The 24,539-nt window shown below is 37.7% G+C and overlaps 1 protein-coding gene across 1 annotated transcript in view; it reads left to right on the forward strand.

Moving 5' to 3' along the window:
- The window catches only part of syt6.L (synaptotagmin 6 L homeolog), a 207,393-nt gene that overhangs the window by 108,497 nt on the left and 74,357 nt on the right, over window positions 1-24,539 (forward strand). The window contains exon 2 of the mRNA XM_041581894.1: window positions 23,423-23,774. Coding sequence (XP_041437828.1) covers window positions 23,423-23,774 — 352 coding nt within the window. The remainder of the gene's footprint in view (window positions 1-23,422; window positions 23,775-24,539) is intronic.

Genomic DNA, 24,539 nt, shown 5'->3' on the forward strand with positions numbered 1-24,539 from the left:
TAATGCAGTAGGAATTGTACTTGGTACATCGTGTACTGTCACAATCTAATTTATGATAATAAGCGAGAAAACACCCATTCGGAATTAATGTTTACTGTCTCCTTGTATTGCTGTGTGCAAGTACCTGTGTTAATGCATACGGTATATGTCTGTGTTTAGTCAAAAGTCATTGTAGGAATGTAGAACTTGACAAGCTCTTTTTCATTTTTGATCTCACATAAAAAATACAGGCAGGTTATCTGGTTCCTGGTAAAATTGTCCATATTGTGTGTTAATGTGATAGGGACTGGTGTGTACAGTATGTATAACCATTATAAATCAGTGCAGAATATGCTCAAGTCTCATATAAATTGGGATAATGAAAATAATAATTGTGGATACAGTCATATCTACAAAAAATATAATTAGTCGGCCTTAGCATGAACCAGCAATCAGCTTGGAGTTGCATTTGTAGACTAGTTGGGAACCCCGAAATGTTTGCTATCAAGGGACACAAAAGAGTCACCCATAGCTGTCAGCTTCCTAGCAGTGAGCAGCAGTGAATGAAGTGCTGTTTGCCCTATACTTGGTCTCTCCCTGAGTGCTTGCCCTACACTTTTAGCCACTGAGGGTGCATTTCATAAACATCCTAGCTAGTCAATAGAGCGGGGAATCCAACAAGCTGCTTTATCAACGGCTGCTTTATCAGCACAACTTTTTGCTGTCGGCAATCCAATGGAACTTCAGTTCCTCTCTATAGCGTATACTGAGATTTCAGTACCTAAGCATCAGTCCCTAGTGCATTGCTTGTTAGCTACAAGAAACTAACTTGGTTTAAGGATCCTTCCCCAGGGGTCAAATGCATGGCCAGTGATCCAATCCAAGGACTCTGCTTCCTAATAGAATGTCTGATGGTATAGAACATGATTGTGTGTCTGCCTACTTAGGAAACTTTATTCTTTACATGATCCCAAAGCAGCATAATCATATAAATGTGGCAAACAATTTAGGAAACGTCTCTTTGCAGCCCCAGTGCAAGCTGTACTCTCTGCCAAGGTAAAATAGTACAAACCATTGAAGACAGCAGCACTCCAGTAATATTACAAATATTACCGGAGTGCTGCTGTTTTCACTGATTTGTACAGTACAATAGATATTACAGTCAAATTCTCTGTCTGAACATTTTTGTCAATGCAATATTTAAAATTATATTTGTAATAAGCTCTCATTGTCAGGTCTCACTATCATAATTAAATATAGAAACAGAACTATTAAAAACAAAGTAAGAGTTTCCAGAGCCAGTGACAATTTAAGCATTGCTGACTCGGTAATAGCACTTGTTCTCATAATTCTAAACAATTAAAAGAGTTTATGAAAGAAAATCAACATTTCAGCCGTTTCTCTACATCAATACGATGTAATCAATCTCATGAGAGGTTAAAAAAAATCACTAAAAGATTGATTTTCTTTAATGAACTTAACATTGTTTATTTAAGTACACTGATTGAGTCATGACCTACAAAACCTCAACTGAGCTACAGCACACAATCTGAACCAAATGCACAGTTAGACATTATTTGTGTAATGTTTTGGATTGGAAGACCATAGCATTTATTCATATACTTTCCTGTGCTAAGGGGTAGAACACAGGCTGATTTTTGGGGCTAAGGGCCTAGCAGCTGAATGCTGTGCCAAAAAGGCATGTGTAGATGGCTAAATTGCACTGAAATGAGAGTCAAACTACTGGTTGGTCATTTGAATCACTATATAGTTTGTCCTCTTTCTGCTGGTTAAAACAAACACAACCGCAGGCCAGATAGGGTGATCAATAAACTAGTTTTCCCATTTTTATTGTAGCTAGTGCCTATCCCCTTGTGTTGTTTGGCTGGACTTTTCCCAAGAAAAGCCTAGATATTAAATTGCCCAGTCACACACACATCAATGTAATGGGAAAGGATAATCTGAAAAGGAAGAGTAAAAAGCCGGAGTAATGCTGCATGAGCATCCTTCCAGTAGCAAAATGACTTAATTTTACACTGACATTCTCCAGCAGAGTTTTATTTTAAAATTTATTGTAGATGATGTGTACCTACAGTATCACTGGGCCATTGAAGTGTAATTGGCAACCTGAAATTCAAGTGGTCGCGGACATCAGAAATTATGGGGCCCCATACTATTTAGTTATCTTGGCCCTCCTCATCAGGAGGCCCTGCATATTAGTCCACCACTCACCTGAGACTCTTGGCCAAGTTCCCTGCAAAGCTACTCCCCTAATCCATCTAGCTTTGCCCCATTATGCAGAATGTACTTATGATCTGCCCAAACCCTGTTCAGTCTCCAGCAAACCCTACTCCCTTTGCTGCCCATGAATCAAACCTTTACATGTCTCAGGCCTTCCTCTGCCACGAGGGCCCCTGATTGGACCCCTGCCCCCCCCCCCCCATGGTGGGACAGTTTACTGTATTTAGCCCTGTTCATGTATTTTGCATTTTTTTCTAGTGGATCAGTGATGTAACTAGAAAGAAATGGGCTTCTAGAAATGTATGGTCTCTGACGGAGATGGCCATCACAAACATAATTTGAAATGTTACATCAGCTTGAGCCAGTTCTCTTGGGATCTGCTGGGCCTTCTACCCTTTCATGGACAGCTGTCACAAATATACTTTGAAATGGTACATCAGACAAAAGCAGCCTGAGTCAATTCTCTTAGAATCTGTTGGCCTTCTAACCCTATTTATTTATGGTAAGCCAAGAAAAGAAGTTCTATAAGAAGTTTTATACAGTACCTTGTACAGTATATCAAGTATTATTTGCTTTTATAGTTATATCATGATGAATGATGGGTCCATGGATGCAGCTTAGTTATGTGATTGTGATTTGTGGTTCATAAATTTGACAGAGCAGACACAGACCTGAAACATGAGCAATGTCTTGCCATAGGTGCGGATTAATTAGGTGTGACTCACACAGAGGAGAGAACTGTGTTTGGAAAAATTTGACCTCACATGCATATGAGTTTGTTAAAGAAATCTGAAAAACTAGCTCCAGAACTAGAGATTAAAAATCCATAGAAGATAACATTAAGTAAAGCACTGTTGTTTAAGCTCGACTATGTTGCTATTTTCTGGATGATGAAAGCTAAATACTAATAAAAGATCCTTTATATTTGATTGTGCTCTGCCTCTAAAATTTGCTAGGCTCAGTCTGAATATTTCGCTTGGCTTGGCATTGGGATTCATGTATTTATTGATCTCCACATATACTGCAGCTTTAATGACAATATAATTTAAGAGCCACCTTTGGCAAATATCCCTGCAAGCCAACAACAATACAAATTATATTAGCAAATCATTTGTGACAGTCTACTGAAATTTATAAACGTACAACCAGGCAACTGTTCACACGACAGTACAGCATTGTAGGATTTATCAGAAATGGGAAAGAATTTGGGGAGATTGTAAATGTGATTTGGTGTAACTGGAGTGACCAGGGTGAATAATGCATTATTTCAACTGCCAATATTAAGAGCTAAAGAGGCAATGTAATAAATTGTGTAGTACAGGGTCGGACTGGTGGGCACGGGGTCCACCGGGCCTGCTGTCCAGGACCCCACTCCAGTCCCCCTGCTGCACCGCTGGTCGCAGCAAGAAGCCTGCAAATCACTGATCTGGGTGCCGATCTGGGCCGGCGGGGCCCGCAAGAGCCAGTGGCCCACCAGGTTTTTTGCCGGTGTCCCGTCGGCCCAGTCGGGCCCTGGTGTAGTAACCCTTAACAATTAACCAGCAGGTAGCATTACTGATCAGCAGTGTGAAAACAAACATCTAATTAGTTGTTATAGGTCACTAAATATGGGCAGAATTATTACAATATCACCATTTTGGTCACCAAAATTCAATAGGTCACCTTGTCTTCACCAAATCACATTTTGTATAAGAGACAGTGATCAGAGTGGGGTTTCTTTGTTACCAGCTTTCAGTAAGTGAGTAGAAAACTCTGTGACAGCTCAGGTTCACATGCTGAATGCCTGAGCTTCTGTACCCCTAAATCCAGCAGAGTGGCAGCAATTAGGCTAGAGCTGTCACTCCTCATTCCACTAACCGACTTGAATCCAACTGTGCTCATAGACAGTTTTTGTCCCTGATAACAGATGTTTGGGGCATGTAACTTGCAGCTGTTAGCTAATTATGGCCTAAAATTGAAGCAGAGAAGAATTATTGTGTGGTGCGATGTTACCCATGGCACAGAGGGTATAGTCTTCAGTGTTTTTCAGCTGGTGGAGAAGCACCAGAAGTGGCCGCAAATCCTGGCCCCTGACATTTACTTGAATGGACTTAAATAGACATTTACATAAATATGCCCTGTGTGCCATGGGGCTTGGTGTATACACCGTTTGGACATGAGACTTTAGTAAAGAATAAAAGCAGCCAAGTTTGAATAATATGGCAATTATTTGTTTAAGAATGTTTTAGCTTAAATTTCATTAAATAGCACTCTTTTTTTATTTCTTCCAAAATCTGGATTAATTATATTGCTTCCAAACGGCACGCTGCATGTGGGTGTTGTTGTTAGCAATTAACTGATGCACATATAAAGAGTACAGCTTTTCAGTAGATAACTTCTCTATCCAGGGAGTATGTATCATCTCTCAAACTCTGTTTAGCAGTAGTTTAATCTTTTCCCTTGTGGCCCCCCAGCTGTGTTTTCCTCTTGTGCCTGTACACAGAAGTACTTGACCCCTTCTTGTATTTATTCCAGAAGTAATTACATAGGTTGAAGATTGTGCTCTAGATAACAATTAATCATTGTTGTCACATCAGTGTCTCCAGAACGGTAAACAGGGCAGATCATCACTGTGGTCATCATAGTGAAAGAGACAAAAAAAAATCTCCTCACCCTCTGCTCTAAAATAAAGGCAGTGCTATTGCATAATAGGAACAAGAGCAGCAATTAAAGAGCCAGTAACATCAGGACATGAAAATGCCCTAAATGTATTTACACTTGAAGGAGAACTAAAGCTAAAAAAACTGAGTTTAGAAAGGCTATACAGATATAGAATCTTTTATCCAGAATGCCTGTATTCTGAAGTTTCTGTAATTCGGATTGCTATACCTAAGGCCTGCAAAAAAAACATTTAAACATTAAAGGACCAGGAACATTAAAAAAATGAAAATTGAAATTGTTTTAAAATAATAAAAATATAATGCAGTGTTGCCCTGCACTAGTAAAACTTCTGTGTTTGCTTTAGAAACGCTACTATTGTTTATATAAATAAGCTGCTGTGTAGCAATGTAGGCAGCCATTCAAAGGCTCAGGTTACACAGCAGATAGCAGATAAGCTCTGTAGAACGCAATGTTATCTGTTATCCACTATTTAACCTCTGCCATGTAGCCTTTTTTCAATTTCCGCCATTGCTACTCCGCAGCTTGTTTATATGAACTGTTTCTGAAGCAAACAGATCAGTTTTACCAGTGCAGGGCAAGACCACATGATATTTCCATTACTTTAAAACACTTTCATTTTTTGGTTACTGTTCCTTTAAATAAGGATTGTTTTAACAGCAATATGAATTAATACAGCTTAGAACAAAGTACTGTTTTATTATTACAGGGAAAAGGGAAATCCTTTAAAAAATTGAATTATTTGCTTGAAATCTATGGGTGATGGCCTTTCTGTAATTCTGAGCTTTCTATATAACAGGTTTCTGGATAAGGGATGCCAAGCCTATGATTTTGATTTCAGACAGCCGATTCAAATACATGAGTTGTATGTGTTTTTCCAAGTTACCAAGTGGCATTGTTACAGTATGTATCCTTATTCTGAACTGCTAGATTAAATAGCTATATATATATATATATATATATATATATATATATATATATATATATATATATATATATATATAATATCAAAACAGGGGGGTTGTGGGAGCACTCTAAAGGCTTTAATATCTCTCCTTTAAAAGCCTGATTGCTGGCTGGGGAGGATTTAGCCCTCAGTGAAAAAACAGCGTTCAATGGACATTGATAACAGGTAATGCTAAAATGCACATAAAAAATAAAACAAGTTAGGGACCGCCATTTGGGGTTTACCTTGACGTGGTATGGTGGCTTATCAATTTTATGATCATAACTTTGTAACAAAATAACCCCTATTTGGGTACATATGCAATAGCATTTATTATACTTATATATATACTTTAAAGCCTTTAGAATGCTCCCACAACCCCCCTGTTTTGATATTGTATATATATATATATATATATATATATATATATATATATATATTTACCCGCAAGTATAACCGCAGTGTAGGTCATTAGTGTATATTATCTTGATGGCTACTGAGCACTACACATGGAACTTCATTCCCTCTATGTTTTCTCACCACTTGCCAACCTATAATCTTAGACAGCTCCTGCATCTATTTTACCTCCTCTGACAACAAGAGGTTAAGGCAATAGATTGTCTCTATTCTCTTCTAAATGATATTGAAGAGCAGATGTGCAACATGGTAACTTCTTTGTTAATCAGTGCGGCTGAATGGGATATAGGTCTCTGGTACTGGATATTGTGTGTCCTGTTTGATTTAAACTCATTGCATTATCTTCATTTCCTTGCCATCTGCTGCAAATTCTTTGTGTTTTTATTTACTGCCGTTAAAATCTGGGTAACATAAGGTAACAAATTGGTATGAGCCCCGCTCTGCTAGTTTGATTTATCAGTAATCTAAATACATAAATCGTGTTATAAAGTTGCAGGTGTAGTGGGTGACATTTAAGCAGACAACAGAATGTACCAGTCAATGCAGCTCAGAATTATCCAGCATTGTGCTTACTACAGGGGTGATCCATCAAACTCTCTCAATAGATCATACAGCAAAGAGGGAACATATTCAATGCATAGGTGGTATTCTGTTAAAATGAAAAAGAAACTTCCTTATATTTTTGAGGCTTGTTACCTTGGCATTATCCCTATCTATCATTTAAACCTGTGCTAAGGGAGAGAACTAGTTTATTTGTGTGACATTGCCGCAGTCACCTTCCCTATGCAGCGCATTGCCAAATATGTAAACAACAAGATCCCCAAGGGTCTGTTTGCACTACTGACTGTTGGATGCCACAGTTGTTTGAAATCACAGCCTGCAATAAGCGCAGGTGATATTAGGGCTGATAATAAGGAAAGATTGACTTAAAATATGCTGAGTGATTAACATTGCTGCTTTACAGAGCAGACGCATTTCAGTTAGGGCTTTGTTTGCATGGAGTCTGTCGGCAGGAGCCTCCTCTGGGTCCGCTTATTTACTCTCACTGGAAACAGAGGTGATGTGACTTCTCCATAGAACCTTGCATAATATGCCCAGACTATATAAATAATGCATAAGAGGAAGGAATTGTGCCATTGCAAAGGTACTCCGTGGATTTGGTCTTTATGTGCAGAGAAGCTTAAGTCACCGCACTCATGCTATTTTACATATAAATATTTCTATCTATATTTATTTCTACCTCCCTTCTACAATGTATAAAAGTGAAAACAGAAATAATAGTCAACAAAGACCCATACTAGAGAATGCTGACAGTGTGTGATAAGTTGCTACGGTTCATAACTGGCATATGGTGACATTTGGAAATACTCATAATAGTGAAGCAAAATTAATATCCCAGATGCCTGATTCCCCCCTTCTCCAACATGACCAAGACTGTTGAATAAAATTTGTTGCAGGTCCATGGTCATCATGATTGTACTATATACATAAAGATTTCAGCAAATTCCAAGGATCAAGAATAATTTATGGTAATCCAGCATGATGCCAGTCATTCGAGGCAGCTTTGAAGGTTTTGTGGAGCATATAAGATATTGTGTACCCATTTTACTTACTGAAAAATGACTTATAGTACTCATTCATTTGTGTTAGGGGCCCCTGAAAGACTGTCTCTACAGAAACTAATCCTAGTATGTTGTGTGAATGTGATAGGGACTGTAAGTTTTTACTTCCTTTGGGAAAAAGAATGATGAATGATCCCCGTAAATGTGCTAGCTCTATATAAATTAAGGATATAGATAAAATGAAAAGATTTGCTTATCACTTTATTAAAAACTATCTCCCCTGTTTTTGTTCTGGAACACACAGTCCCATTAATATTATTTCCCATTCTCTTCCTTCTCTTTACATATCAGTTTTACTCTCATGAACTAGTTGCTTTTATTAAACTCCTGTCACATCAGAGCAATCTCAGCACAAATCTTACAATTATTGTATGGCTTTCTTCTGCTTACAGTCGCTGGGATACATGGGCTGCTGTGATCAGCCCATGATTTCTCTGTGAAAACATATAGGAATTGTCACTTCCCATCCCAATTAATAAATTAAGAAGCCATGTAGAGATTATCAATAAAAACAGCAGTTAACATGGGTCAAGAACTGCCGTCAATCTCTGGTGTCTTTATCAGCACCATCAATATAATGCCATATGTTGCACTGAATTATTATTACAGGCATGGGATACAGAATACTCGGGACCTGGGATTTCCGTAATTTGGATCGTCATATTTTAGATATACTAAAAATTAATGTAAACTTTAAATAAATCCAATCTGGATAACGGGTATGCAAATAATGGATCCCATACTTGTATGTCTATTAATAATAATTTTTCCTAGCTTTCTTTTCAGCCTGAGCTTGGTTTACAGTCCACCATTGCCTCACACTGGCTGGCCAATACTATCCTATTGTGTACTTTAACAAGCACACTCCCTAAGTTACTTATAGTCTAGAAAGAGAGATGCCTTTAAGCCATACCAAAATAGTTATTTACCTTTAGGTTATCACTGCTCACAACAATGATAGATCAGAGCTGACTTGTGGGGAAGACAGATATTTACATGTTTACTGTCCTAAATAAGCTTGATTTAGCAGATTGCATTTGTAGAAAACAGAAAGAGAATGTACAAGCTTAATTTAACTCAGTGTTAAGTGTTTTTGCTTTCAACAATACATACTACTAATTTTCTTGGTGGTAAAGTAATCAATTAAAATGTAATTTGCAAATTCGCTAAAATATATTTAGAGCTATTACTATTTGATTTTACAGGCTTCTTTTGTTGAAGCACCCCATATCAGGCACCCCTAGATCCGCTGTTGTTCGTTGCCCCCCCCCCGTCCCCTCTCTTTTCTTTGCTCAATTTTTCATCGAGACCAAGAATGGGGATTGGCGCACAGGAAATTTAAAAAACTATTGTATCTCCTGCACATCCCCAGTGTTTCTGAACCAATGTGAGTGTGGTTGGGCAGCATGCCTCCCCCTAAAATCCTGCCACCATAGGCCCGGAACTTACATAGTTACATAGTTAAATTGGGTTGAAAAAAGACAAAGTCCATCAAGTTCAACCCCTCCAAATGAAAACCCAGCATCCATACACACACCCCTGCCTACTTTTAATTAAATTCTATATACCCATACCTATACTAACTATAGAGCTTAGTATCACAATAGCCTTTGATATTATGTCTGTCCAAAAAATCATCCAAGCCATTCTTAAAGGCATTAAGTGAATCAGCCATCACAACATCACCCGGCAGTGCATTCCACAACCTCACTGTCCTGACTGTGAAGAACCCCCTACGTTGCTTCAAATGAAATTTCTTTTCTTCTAGTCTAAAGGGGTGGCCTCTGGTACGGTGATCCACTTTATGGGTAAAAAGGTCCCCTGCTGTTTGTCTATAATGTCCTCTAATGTACTTGTAAAGTGTAATCATGTCCCGTCGCAAGCGCCTTTTTTTCCAGAGAAAACAACCCCAAACTTGATAGTCTACCCTCATAATTTAAGTCTTCCATCCCTCTAACCAATTTAGGTGCACGTCTCTGCACTCTCTCCAGCTCATTTATATCCCTCTTAAAGACTGGAGTCCAAAACTGCAATGCATACTCCAGATGAGGCCTTACCAGGGACCTATAAAGAGGCATAATTATGTGTTCATCCCTTGAGTTAATGCCCTTTTTTATGCAAGACAGAACTTTATTTGCTTTAGTAGCCACAGAATGACACTGCCCAGAAGTAGACACGTGTTATCTACAAAGACCCCTAGATCCTTCTCATTTAAGGAAACTCCCAACACACTGCCATTTAGTGTATAACTTGCATTTATATTATTTTTGCCAAAGTGCATAACCTTGCATTTATCAACATTGAACCTCATTTTCCAGTTTGCTGCCCAGTTTTCCAATTTAGACAAATCACTCTGCAAAGTGGCAGCATCCTGCATAGAACCTATAGTTCTGCACAATTTAGTATCATCTGCAAAAATAGAAACAGTACTTTCAATACCCACCTCCAGGTCATTAATAAACAAGTTGAAAAGCAAGGGACCTAGTACAGAGCCCTGCGGTACTCCACTAACAACACTGGTCCAATTAGAAAATGTTCCATTTACCACCACTCTTTGTAGTCTATCTTTTAGCCAGTTCTCTATCCAGGTACAAATATTATGTTTCAGGCCAACATTACTTAATTTAACCAGTAACCTTTTGTGTGGCACTGTATCAAATGCTTTAGCAAAGTCTAAGTAAATCACATCCACTGCCATCCCAGAATCGAGGTCTCTACTTACCTTCTCATAAAAAGAAATTAAGTTAGTCTGGCAAGATCTATTACGCATAAAACCATGCTGGCACAAACTCATATAGTATTATGATTTGCTATGAAGTCCAGTATCTTACCCTTTATTAACCCTTCGAAAAGCTTTCCTACCACTGACGTCAGACTAACTGGCCTATAGTTTTGAGGCTGAGAACGGGATCCTTTTTTGAATAGAGGCACCACATTAGCAATTCGCCAGTCTCTCGGCCACTATGCCAGATCTCAATGAATCCTGAAAAATTAAGTAAAGAGGTTTGGCAATCACAGAGCTAAGCTTGCTAATTACCCTGGGATGAATACAATCTGGCCCCGGACCTTTGTTAATATTAACATGTTCTAGTCTCTTTTGAATTTCTTCATGTATGAACCAAGCATCATTAGTTGTATTACTAGAATTGGGACTATTAAGAAGGAAACCTTCACTTACTGGTTCCTCATTTGTGTAGACAGATGAAAAATATGAGTTCAGAATCTGTGCTTTTATTTTGTTTTCATCAACTAGCTGACCCCCCTGTTATAGTAAGGGTCCCACCCCTTCCTGCTTCATTTTTTTACTATTAACATATTTAAAAAATATTTTTTTTTACTGCTTGCTGCAATATCCTTTTCTATAGCAATTTTAGCTTGCCTTATAGCTTCTTTGCATGATTTAGTGGCCTCCTTGTACCTTATAAATGATTCGGCTGTCCCAGCTAACTTGAAAGCCTTAAAAGCATGTCTTTTCTTACCCACCTCAACACCAACGCTTCTATTGAACCAAAAAGGTTTTTGCTTTGCAACGACGTTCCTTGCTTACAAGTGGAATATACTGACGAGTATATTTATTAAACAGCATTTTAAAGACTTCCCATTTTTGTTCTGTGTTTAACCCTGTGAAAAGCATTTCCCACTTAATATGTTGCAGAGATGCCCTTATACTGTCAAAGTTTGCACGTCTGAAATTTAGGGGCAAATTCACTAAAGCATGAAGTGGCTAACGCTAGCGCAAATTCGCCAGCGTGACATCATTTCGTTACTTCGCCGATTTACTAACAGGCACTGGCGTAAATTCGCTAGCGAAGTGGACCTACTCTAGCGCTACTTCGCACCCTTACGCCAGGTGAAGTTGCGGTATGGCGAAGGGACGTAACTACACTAATTCACTAACTTGCGGATTTTCATGAACGTTAACTCTTGCGCCAGACTTGCCTTCGCCAACTGAGACCAGGCGAAGTGCAATAGAGTAGATAGGGCTGGCTTCAAAAAAAGTTTCTAACATATGGCACCTAAACTATACAGTGGGCACATGTATAGGGAAAAATAACAACTCTATTTTATTTTATGAAGCTTTCCCAGCTTGTGTAGTGTAATGTATTTGGTGCTACATATACGTCCATTGTACGTTAACTTGGCACCGTATGCAAATTAGGCATCGCTAGCGTAACTTCGCTTTGCTTGACGAATTAACGCTAGCGCAACTTCGCTACCGTTCGCCTCCCTGAGCGCAACTTCACATTTTAGTGAATTTGCATAGCATTGGCGAAACTACGCCTGGCGAAGTGCGGCAAAGCTATCGCCTGCGCAACTTCGGATCTTAGTGAATTTGCCCCTTAGTGTTTTAGTTACTCCCTTATAGAATTGCTTCTGCAACAGAATCTCAAAGGAGACCATGTTTTGATCACTATTCCCTAAATGCTCACCCACACAAATGTTAGAAATGAGTTCAGTATTATTAGTTATTACAAGGTCCAAAAGAGAGTTATTCCTAGTAGGTTCTTGAATGAGCTGGAATAAAAAGTTGTCATTCAGCATATTTACAAACCTACTAGCTTTTTCTTTCTTAGCAACCCCATTACCCCAGTCAATGTCTGGATAATTGAAGTCACCCATAGCAACAACTTGACCCAGCTGTGAAGTCGCTTGTATCTGCAAGAGTAGCTGGGCCTTGGTGGCCTCTCCACAAATCCAGGCCTGCACATGAGCTGTTTTATGCAATATCTTTTAATAGAGACCTACATTGTTTGGGGGGTATAGTTTTGAATATGACCTTCCAAGATAGCATTCTATTCAAAGGGCTGGTTGCAATTTGTTAACAGCTGAACGCAGTGTTCAAAGTACAAAAAGTGGCCAATTGCAGCTTTTTTTTGTCACTTTGCAAACTGTGCTCTTATACATAAATGATTCCTAGTGATTAATTAATGGGAGGCAAGCTACAAAATTTCTAAGTCATTAATCATCATGGTGACTTTCTAGAATTCCCAGGAGGAGTGACCAAGGAACTAGGAAATGACAGGGTAATGGCAGGGTTACGTCCTTACCCTGCCATTACCCTGTCATTTCCTAGTTCCAGATTTGTTTAGGAATTATGGGGAGTGTAGTTTGTTCAGCCTGTTAGAAGGGGTGGAGACACAAGGGGTTAAATAAAGAAGGAAACAAAGGGACATTTCCTTTTACCAAGAACAACTCCCACCTTCCCTTTAACAAGGGGTAGTGAATTAGGGTATGGTATCATAGTAGAGTCACAGTGGGAAGGGCTTCCCTGGTTGGGGAGAACCGGTGATAGGCATATGAAGTGCAGGTTATAGCAGCGGTCAGGCCTGGGGGCCAAAGTGATGGAAAGGGAAAGGGGCAGCTATAAGAAGTTACAGGAAGTAATTATTAAATGTTGGCGGTAGTGTTTACATTGGCCCTACACAGATGTTAATGTTCATTTACTGGTTATTCATGTACATAAAGTCATATAGTCAAATTGATGCTGCCCATAATGGCAGTTTAAACACTCTGTGCCTCCTTTATGAATGGAGGAAATGGGGCAAAGTGTAATTTTTGGGTACAGTCTCCATGTTTCAGTAATTGTGGGAACCTGCTAAACTGCAACCATCACTTCCACAACAGCACAAATTGCACATGATGCATTGTTATGGACACAAATAAGCTGATTGAAAAATCAAATATGAAAAACACCTCATTTGACATTAGCCGAAGGGGATCTAAACACTTTACTTATCTACTGGACTACTTCTAATAATAATATATTATAATGGGTTAAAGCATGTTTTCATATCCATAATAAAATATTACATTATAAAAAAAATTTCTCCAGCAGCCTCAATAAAGGGGGCATAAACCCTTCATGCGACTGCCCCACAACCCCAATAAGCTTTCTACAATAGGTGGCTGAAACCAATGAAAATTTTGCTTTTTTATCAGTAATAATGTTTTTATCTAGCAAACAGATTACAGACATATATGTTATATTTTAATCAGACATAAGAGTAGATACAGTGCTTGTTACATCTGTGCTAGAAAATATGCATTTAATGCTTCCAGCTCCAATTGCAGGAACAAAGAGCACAGAGCCATATTTTCCCAGATCAGGTGGAGCTGCTGGCTGGAGGGTAGGAAAAAAGTTATATTGCATAATGCTGCTTTAAGAAAATAACCCTGATGTTGCTATTGTTGAGCAACATCCCATTTAAGAATTCAGTACATTGCCTATCACAGAACAACCAAACAGCAGTATTTACTCCCTTCTGATGTTTGATTCCAGTGTAATACCCTAAAGATAAAATGACACAATAATGTTTGTATGTAAGATAACAGCAATTAGAGTGGCATAGTGCTGGTAAGCGACATTCTCAGTGGTGCATTCTGTTGCACCTGTAATTCAATTTTTGGTCATCTTCTGGTCTTCTACTTGGTCATCAAACACAATTGACATGATGAGACAGTAGGTTTAATAATGAGCTTTTAAAACGGAATGTTGTCTGACCAGTTTCCATTAATAACACAGACACAAGCTCTATCTGTTTATTTCTCTCCTTCCTTTACCTATTTTTTTGGGAGCATCACCAAATGCAAATTTTTGATTTGCTTTTCACCTTTTTTATTTTTTTTGTATTGCCTCTGTCATGTCAATTTCAGCAGGTGAGCAAATAATTATAGAAAAACAGATACAGTAAAAATCAAAAGACAATCTATAAACCATTTGCAAGGGATAATCAGACAGCATTGTCTACTAACTACAATATACAATATAGTAATTACCTTAACACAGGATCTCAGCATTTAAATTATTTGTCTTTTCATTATGCCCTATAACACAATACTTTGTTTTGCCATAGTCTTATTTGGAAAGAAACGCCACTTTCTAGTAATATTTTCTCATAACTATTGTCATTCTTATGGGCCACAAGCTTCCATAACAAGTCCTATAGAACACCTGTTGTCATCCTTTCGGGCCACAAGCCTCCCTAACTATTCCAATAAAAACACCCATTGGCATTCTTTTCAGCTTTCCTAAAAACTCCCATAGAAAACCTGTTGTCATCCTTTCAGGTCACAAGCTTCCCTAACTACCCCCATAGAACACCTATTATGTTTTAAGCCCTTAGCAAGAGGACAAAATGCACAACCCTATCTGTTTTCTCACAATCTGTACAGAGGGTTATCATAAAACACTTGAAGTCATTATAACCTGTTTATGCATAATCCATCACTGTGGTTTAGGGCAGAGGCACACGCTCAAATTCGTGGAGATTTAGTCGCAGCGATAAATCGCCTCTTCTTTGGGCGACTAATCTCCCTGAACTGCTTCTTGCCGGCTAGAATCAAAATCCCCGGCGGGATGGCACTTGGAGCGCTTTGCTTGAAAGCAACACTTGGCTGATAAAGTCTTTGCACAGATATTCTACAAAGATAGAACTATAGGAACTGTGTTGGGGCCTATAACCTGTATACAGTACAGGGCAGATTTATTAAAAGGTTGAAGTGAAAACTCAAATGAATAAAATGTGAAAATCAAGCTAATTTTTGTGTACTTGCACTAGGTAAAAGTCCAAATTTGATTTGAATTTGAAAAAAAATAGAAAATTTGAATTTCAAAAATGATCATGTACTCTAAAAAATCAACTTCGCCATCTAAAACCTGCTGAATTGCTGTTTTAGCCTATGGGGGACCTCCTAGAACCTACTTGAAGTCAATTGGTGGACTGTGGAAAATCAAAGGTTTTTTTGGGGTAACAATTTGAATCGTACCATTCAAATTCGCTATTACTTCGATTCGTACAATTCTAATTCGATAGAAAACTAACCTATTCAATCAAAAAATTACCTATTCGGCCAAAAAAAAAACTTCGACTTAATTTCAGTTGGTCTTTTTGAATTCGAATTTTGACGTTTTTCAAATTTAAATTCGACCCTTGATAAACCTGCCCCTACATGTTACATGGTTATCAATTCTGTGCAATGGTACAAATCCACTTAAACTTCTTATTGTCTCATCAGCAAAGCTACTTCCTGACCTGCTTAATCTGTTTAAGATGATTGGTAGAGCCATTATTCAATAAACAATTTTATATATGGCGGGCAGGGAGGCAGTCAGAAGGGATATAACGTATTGCAAATTAAAATGCTAAGTGAGCGACATTAGGGAAGGATTAATATAGTGATCCACAGATTTCCCTCAATAGTGCTTAGCTGGCCTTTTCTTTTTGATTGAATTTCTGCTCAACATCGCTGGATTTCCTGTTTTAATAATACAGATGTCTTCCACCATTCACAGGGATTAAGTGGTGGGAAGGCAAGGAACATCGTGTGACTTAAAGGGCAGATGCCCCTTCTTCTCCTTCTGTGCAGTCTTGCAAGGATAAAATGAGTCTTTCAAAATGACCCTTAAATTGTATCTCTCTCTGCAATGAATTTATGCTTTTTCATTGCATTGCATGTCCACAGCTAATACAAAGAGAAGTGGTGGGATGTTTGTCTTGCTGAGGGAAAGCTTTCAAAGTAACCTCATGCTCCCCACTCTTATTGAATGCGCAGAGGTTACAGTCAGTAAATAACCAGATTTATCTAAGTGTTCCTTCTGTTTAGCGAGCTGCATTCTAATGCACTCCAGTTGTTCCAATTTCTAGGTTCTCTTGGCTGCATTTTAATAACATCCAATCCCTTGGGAATATGTTTACTGTTCGATGCTGATATCATGGCTAATGTGCAGGGATTGGCAAGGGATGCAAGAATATCACACAGTAGACGGGGTTCAGATTGAAGCTGCTTTCGGCAAACCATCTTTAATGGCTTTTATCATAAATTATTAAGAAATATTTCTGAAGTGTCAACACCTCACAGCGCCTTATAATAATAGCAGAGTATATATATATATTATTAGTTTGCATCACTTGACTCCACTTTTATACCCACTCCCCATGAATCTTTCCGTTTTGTGACTTGGAATAAATGTATATTTACGTTTTAAAGTGAACCTTTTGTTTAGTACAAGAGCTGACATGTGGCTTGATCTGTCAAACTTAACATCTCTAGCCCCTCAAAGAGCATGGTTTCATCTCATAGTAAAAGGGCAATATTTTTTATTATCACAGACCTTACAAGCGACTAGACCTAGCAGGCTAAAAAAAAAAGAATGGATTGCACAAGCTGAATGCGTTCCCAAACATGACCTAATTCATATAAAAAGGACAGCAACAGATGTGTTTCACTAACAAAGCCAGTGGGATTAGCAGGCTTTTGAAAGGGAAAAGCCATAACTATCACTGTCCAAAGTTGTACTGTAGATTTTGTATCAATAACTAGAACATTTTGAATGGAACCTAGTGATAAATATGCATATGGCATCACATAAGTGTCCTAAATTGTAGGTTAGGCACATTGTATTAAATGATTACTGTAGTTATCAAATAATGTATTTATTTTTATTTATTTATTTAGCACCAAACCATGTGTATTGTGGGTGTCATAGGACGGGTACTATATTATCTTTACATAAATATTCGGTTCGTGATTCTGCCAAGATTGTGCCTTTTTCAACATGATTCAACATGGCCAAACCAAATTCATGTCAAACATTTTTTTAACGACGCGCAACTGGTCTGTAGTTGGCAAAATATCAAACAAATTTAAAGCAAGTTGGAATTCAGATTACATTTCCCCATCTCTAATCCCCACCCCAAAATATGATCTAAATATAAACAAGCTGCAAAAAGAGGTTAATTGTTTAATTTACTTCATTCATGCTTCCCCAAAAATTTTCACAGGAATACCTTAATATAGAGTGTATTAATACATATAGACAATTACATTTCACCAGGGCTGAAACTAGGGATAGACAGAAGAAGCAGGAGAGAAAAGCAAGATCATTTCGTTGGCTTTATGTAAAGAAGGTGCAGAAACAATATGCGGAAAGAAATACAGGTATGGGACCTGTTATCCAGAATGCTCGGGACCTGGGGCTTTCCAGATAAGGGATCTTTTCCATAATTTGGAACTTCACACTTGGGGAGGGTCATTACCATATTTGACCTTATTTATTATTTAAAAAGCTTGATTTAATCCGTTCAGGTAAAAAACTAGAGCGAAACCCCAAATCGTAAGATTTTTCATGTTTTTTTTTTTTTCCAAAACGCTCAGTGTTTAGATTTTTGGGCTAATTCCAGCGCAGACCACAGAAAATTTAAGATAGGATAGGGACCTCTGCCATTGATTTATACATAGCCTCGGCAGGTCTGAGATGGCAGATTTTCGGATTCTGGCTTTAATAAATCTCAAAATATTCTGGGCTTTTTGCTGCATAGGGCTGTTTTTTAAAAGAAATGCCCAACCAGAGTTCACACAGACAAGTATAATTCCTCAGACTGAAAGGAAACCATAATATTCTGTGACTCACATGCATCATTTGCCCCCTTTTTGCTTACAGTCATTAAGACACCTCCCTCACAGTGTTCTCTGCTCTCCATAGTGTCTGGGGCACAGGTTCTATGGAATCCTTCACGTTACAATGGAACAAGTTGAGGGAGGGGTTGGATTAAAGGATGAGGGGAGGGAGCTAGGGATGCAAAGAATCCAGGATTCGGATCGGGATTCGGCCAGGATTCAGCCTTTTTCAGCAGGATTCGGTCAAATCGTTCTGCCCAGCCGAACTGAATCCTAATTTGCATATGCAAATTAGAGGTGGGGAGGGAAATTTCGTGACTTTTTGTCACAAAACAAGCAAGTAAAAATGTTTTCCCCTTCCCACCCCTAATTTGCATATGCAAACTAGGATTCAAGTTCGGTATTCAGCCAAATCTTTTGCATAGCATTCAGGTATTCGCCCAAATCCAAAATAGTGGATTTGGTGCATCCCTACCTGCAACACAAGCAGACTATCATGGTTTCCTTCCATTTCGATATGGAACTTCAGACATTGTTTATGCAGCTTTTTTGCCTAAGCAAAACGAAATCGCTGCCCCCCTCTCTACTCAGCAGCATGTTTATATAAACTACAGCAGTGTTTCTGAAGCAAACACATCACTTATACCAGTACAGGGCAACAGTATATTATATTTTCATTACTTTAAAACACTTAATTTTTTTACTTTTCCTTTAAGCAAAAGGAATAGAACATGCGAATTTTACGCCTTCTCTGTCAGTGGGAGTAGAAAGCATGTTACAAACAAGGGGTGTATTATGGTACATCAATAATTAATGGAAACCAGGAACTGTTACGATGAAATCTTTATAGTGGAAACAACAGCAAGGAAGCTCTTCATTCAGTAGCTGAGAGGAGCACAACGGAATAAGACGTTAACACTCATCTTTAATGTTGCCTATAAACCATACAACATATTTTCACTGAATTTCTAGTTCAATATAAACCAGTGTACCCTGTCATAGAAAACATGCCTTTTCCATAATTTTGCCACAAGTTCCCTGGGGACATCTATCTGGGGACATAGAACATACAGTATTTACAAGCTGGTAATTCAGTGTTAAAGCTGTAGATTCTACAATCTACAGCATGTAAATGGTGAAAAATAGGGTTCATTTTAAGATTAATGTGAAGCAACGCCAAAAAAAGGTGCAGACTTGTACCCTTAAAGGAGTTGTTCACCTTTGAGTTAACTTGAGAGTCAAGAGTAATTTGTAGTAATTATGATGTTGAGACAATTTGCAATTGGTTTTTATTTGTAGTTTTTGAGTTAATTAGCTTTTGTATTCAGCAGCTCTGCAGTTTGCACTTTCAGCAATCTGGTTGCTAGGGTCCACATTACCCTAGCACCCATGCATTGATTTAAATAAGATACTGGAATATGAATAGGAGAGTGCTCAAATAGAAAGGTGAGTAATAAAAAGTAGCAATAAAAATAAATGTAGACTTACAGAGCATTTGTTTTTAGATGGGGGGCAATGACCCCTATTTAAAATTTAGAAAGAGTCAAAAGAAGAAGAAGAAGGCAAACTGTTAAAAAAACTATGGATAATAAATAATGAAGACCAATATAAAAGTTGCTTAGAACTGGTAATTCTATAACATTACTTTTAAAAATGCCATACACAACAGCTTGCAACCATCTATACTACCGCCTTGCATTGGGGCAAGTTGCAATGTTCTCTGATGGACAGGAGTCCAATACTATTCCTGAAAGCACCAGTTCTGGCTCTTTTCAGCCTTAAAACTCAAAAAAAGGACAGATGCTGTAATTTTTGGGCATTTCCTGATTCAAAGTTGATGGGAAGTTATAAGGAAAATTACAAGGTCATTTCAGCCAGCTCAAAAGCATCCCATGTACCATCAGCTTAAAGCATTGTAAATTATTGTAGAAAATAATGGCCTGAGAGCATGCAATTGCCCAAAGTTTCTGCCTCTTGCCAAAGTAAGGCTGTTTTCTGTGGTAAACCGTGGTTGGTCCTTTTTCTTAGCACCTTTCACTTTTCCTAATAACCTTCTTCTTTGCCTTGAGGCATGCTATATTTATTTATAATTGTATGAGTCATGGAGGATTTCAGTAGGCAACAAAATGATATCTCAGTCAAAGCAATAGCCTTGTAATATATGTGACACATCATTAGCGCAGATGATGAGAAGGGGCTTTCTTCTATGAATCACCATGAGTTAATATGAAGTGCTAAAAACTGAAGCAGTGGATACAAATTGTGTGTAGCTTTCAGGGGGGAAATAAGTGCAAATGACAAAATATTAACAGAAATCTGGACATAAACTGCTATAGTAAACGCGAGCCTTTCCATAGTTTTAAATTCTTCATTGAGTCCGTGGACACATTATAATGAAAAAAAACATGGTAAAGAGAACAAAGGAAGACACTATCTGTCGGCATTTCAGGGTTTGAGTGTATTCAGATTATTGTTCAGTGAGGACAAAGGAGTCTCATGTGAGCAGTCTGTAATCCATAACTGAAATTGGATTGTTAACTTGTTATACCATACAACTTTTCTTCCAAATGCTAATTTGTAGATGATAGGATTCTATAAAAGCTGTGCTTCCTTGAAAGTTTTCAAATTATGCAGATTTAGAAGATGAGCTCTGAAGGTCATCTCCGGTATATGATCTCAGCTCTTACACAGTGATTTTAACAAAATATGGTTTTGAAGGGTAGAGGAACTCAAGAGACAGATGAAATAATTAAAAAAGGTTAGTCTCATATTAAAAAAAGGTTAATTTACCAGTAGTAAGATTAGTATTATACTTTTATTGGTCCTGAAGTTCATTTGTTTGATAGTCTCTGGCAGCTAAAGAAAAGAATAGGCATAATATAGAGAACATTATACTATATCTCACAGTTCACTGCTGTACTCACAACATGCCCCAGGGTACTTTTGTTTCATTGCAATAGGTCAAGTCAGGGTCAGCTGTGTTCTACGAATCTGGGAGACTTGAGATTTTATGCTATTCCTTTCTGCAGATTGCAAAATGGCTGCTAAATGAGAAGCCATGAATAAGACTGCCCATGTTGCTATCAGGATGACATATTTATATATTAACCCTATTAGTTTCAGTTATTACATTGTATTAAGCACATTTAAGGCACTGTGTTCCTTTTGTAGTTCCATAAAACAAACAGGGAATTCTGTCTACTATTGCTCGTAGGTATAATTAAATCTAATAAGTCTATAACACATTTAGGTGGAAGTGAACATTTTGTGAACTGACAAATTATTAAGGATCTCCCCAAAACTACATTTATTAGTTCAAACAGACTTAAAATAAGACACACTGAACTAATACGTAACTATTATTGAGAAATAGACCCTACTAAACACACAGGCTCTCCACCACACAGATTTAGGGGTTATTTGAATTTATTTGGATAATTACATGATACCCTTTATTATGATTTATCCCCTCAATAGAAGACGAGGTCTGATTAAATCAGTATGGCTTCGGACTATAACAATGGAGAGAAAAAAAAGAAAGAGGGATCCTTTTTCTTTTCTCTCCATTGTTATAAACTTGAATTTATGTAATCTTTTTATCAAACCAAGCTCCCATCAACGAGTTGAACTTATTTATTAATAATATAACTGGAAAAATTTGGTGCAACTTTATAAAATCGAGCTTATGAATTTTTTGGATTTGATACCCAAATCGCTCGAGTTTTTCGGGTTATCGGATCACAATATCTTAGAACTGTAAAAGGACATCTGACATTAACTTCTACATGGAAATGTGGATGAACGGAGGGCACACCATACAATCAGATATTTGGCAAAAATATGCACTGGAGGTGCAAAAAAACAAGGTCACACCTACACAGAGCGACCATACAATCAATTTACCATACAATAGGTTATGTACTCTCAAAATAATTTTTCAAATATAGTCTCAGGTGGTATCAAAAAAATCTTTTACTGTTTAAAACAATTTGGCAATATACAATTGTGTTAACAAAAGTTACGTTTATACAGCAATGATATACAAAGTAATAATATATTGCCAAATTTTTTAAACAGTAAAATATTTATTTTATACCACCTGAGACTATATTTGAAAAATTCTTTTGAGAGTGCATAACCTATTAACTTCTACATGACCTCAGCAGGTTTGAGAGGGCGGAAAAAGGAAATCATTGGTAATTTGGATTACTAGAATGAAATGGCGTCTATGGGAGTCGGCCTACCAGTAATTTGGAGTTGTTTGGATAATGGGTTTCTGGATAACAGATACCATAACTGCACAGACAGTGTTTATGTATCTTTTCTACATAAGTAGTGATGGGCGAATTTATTTGCCAAGTGCGAAACCGGCTCCAAAATTCGCCAGCGTAAAAAAAATGGACATTTTCTCCGGTGAAAAAACAAGATGCTGGCGGCGTTTTGCGAATTTGGCGAAGCAAAATGCCCCAAATTCGCCTATCATTATACACAAACCCAGCTAAATCAGGTCATGTCAAAAAGGGGAGTATGTCTTTACTTTAATACTGTATACTCTCAGCAGGTATATAGATTTTAATTCTAAAATTATTTTACAGGTACTACTGTATAGCTGGAAATTGTATTTAAACAGATGGTATTTCATTTTTATGAACAGTATGGCATAATTAATTGTGTGCACAAAACATTGTAATTATACTGTGAATCCAATTGGGAGCTGCTATACTGATAACTTTAACCGTTAGAAGGTACAAATATATATGACAGAATTATAGATAAAATGTAAAAAATTTTATTAAATTTGCAATTAATTATTTTAAAATTGAACAAAATTGCTCCAAAATTGCCTTTTTTTAATGATGCCTTTATTTTTAATTCCATAAAGAGAAGCAGCCGTTGCCCCCAAATATTTCATACTCATACCATAATCATGAGAGACTTTGCTTTAACAAATTTTTCTTTTTCCCTATGGTTTTGAGGCAATGCACTCAGATAAACATTAAAATGCTAGGCTTGTCATCTTTTTTTTTCTTCAAACCTTGACTCTTTTCTCACAGCCATTCTTTTCTCCCCCTTTTCCTCTGTCTCTCTCTATTGTGCCTGATGTTGTCCCATGTCTTTCCCCATCTCTTTTCTGTCAATGTGACTTCCTGCTTTTCTGTAGACCTGTCCGTCAGCCTCCTTGCAGTGATAGTTATTGTGTGTGGGCTGGCCCTGGTGGCAGTTTTTCTCTTTCTCTTTTGGAAGCTGTGGTGGGTGCCCTGGAGAAACAAGGCAGTGCCTTCTAACCCCGCTGCAACGCAGAACGCCTCTTCTGTAACTGGAATCAACTGTGATAAAGAAGCCATGGCGGACAAGCTGAAAGATGCAAGCAACTTGGGATTTCTGGAAGCAGCGGTTAAAATTAGTCATACATCTCCAGATATACCAGCTGAGGTCCAGATGTCCATGAAAGAACATCTCATGCGCCGGACAAGGATACAGAGGCAAACAACTGAGCCTGCATCCTCCACCAGGTGAGATTTGTTTTATTTATACAAAAGACAATGTTATTTTTCAGATGAGGTTAACTGAAACTAAAACTGTGGCTAAAGTACGGGTATGGGACCTTTTATCCAGAATGCTCAGGTTCCATTTTCTGGATAATGGATCTTTCCTACATTACATCTTCTAAAATACAATAAAATAAAATAGGATTTTTTGTCTCCAATACGGATTTGTTATATCTAAGTTTGGATCAAGTTCAAGGTACAGTTTTATTAAGCAAAACACAAAATCATTTTTGAAAGTTTTAATTATTTCGAAAAAATGGAGTCTATGGGAGATGGCCTTCCTGTGCTTCAAAGCTTTCTGGAAATCGGATTTTGGGATAACGGATCAACTGAACTGAAGAAGCTGCTCTGATAGAAGTAGTTTTAGATTTACCTATACTAGATATCTGTTCACTTTCTATTGGCTGCCACTATAAAATATTGAATGTATATAAGAAAGTGGTTTATTTTGCTCTATGGTAGAAAAATAAGCAATCAGTATAAACCCACTTTAAAAATGAAATAAAAAAAATGCAAGAAAAACCCAAAATGGTTTTCCTTGCTTACAGCAATCAATTCCATTTACAACAACAGCATTTAAATACACAGGTTGGCCCAGGGCAAAGATTACATTGGTAGGACCCAGCATCACCCTCCAACCCCACAAAAAAAATTGGTAGTACTATCCTAATCTTATTTAGTCCACACATTTGTTTATTAGGACTAGACTGTAACATTAGAATCAGTTAT

The sequence above is a fragment of the Xenopus laevis genome, chromosome 2L (genome assembly GCF_017654675.1).
Source record: "Xenopus laevis strain J_2021 chromosome 2L, Xenopus_laevis_v10.1, whole genome shotgun sequence".
NCBI lineage: Eukaryota > Metazoa > Chordata > Amphibia > Anura > Pipidae > Xenopus > Xenopus laevis.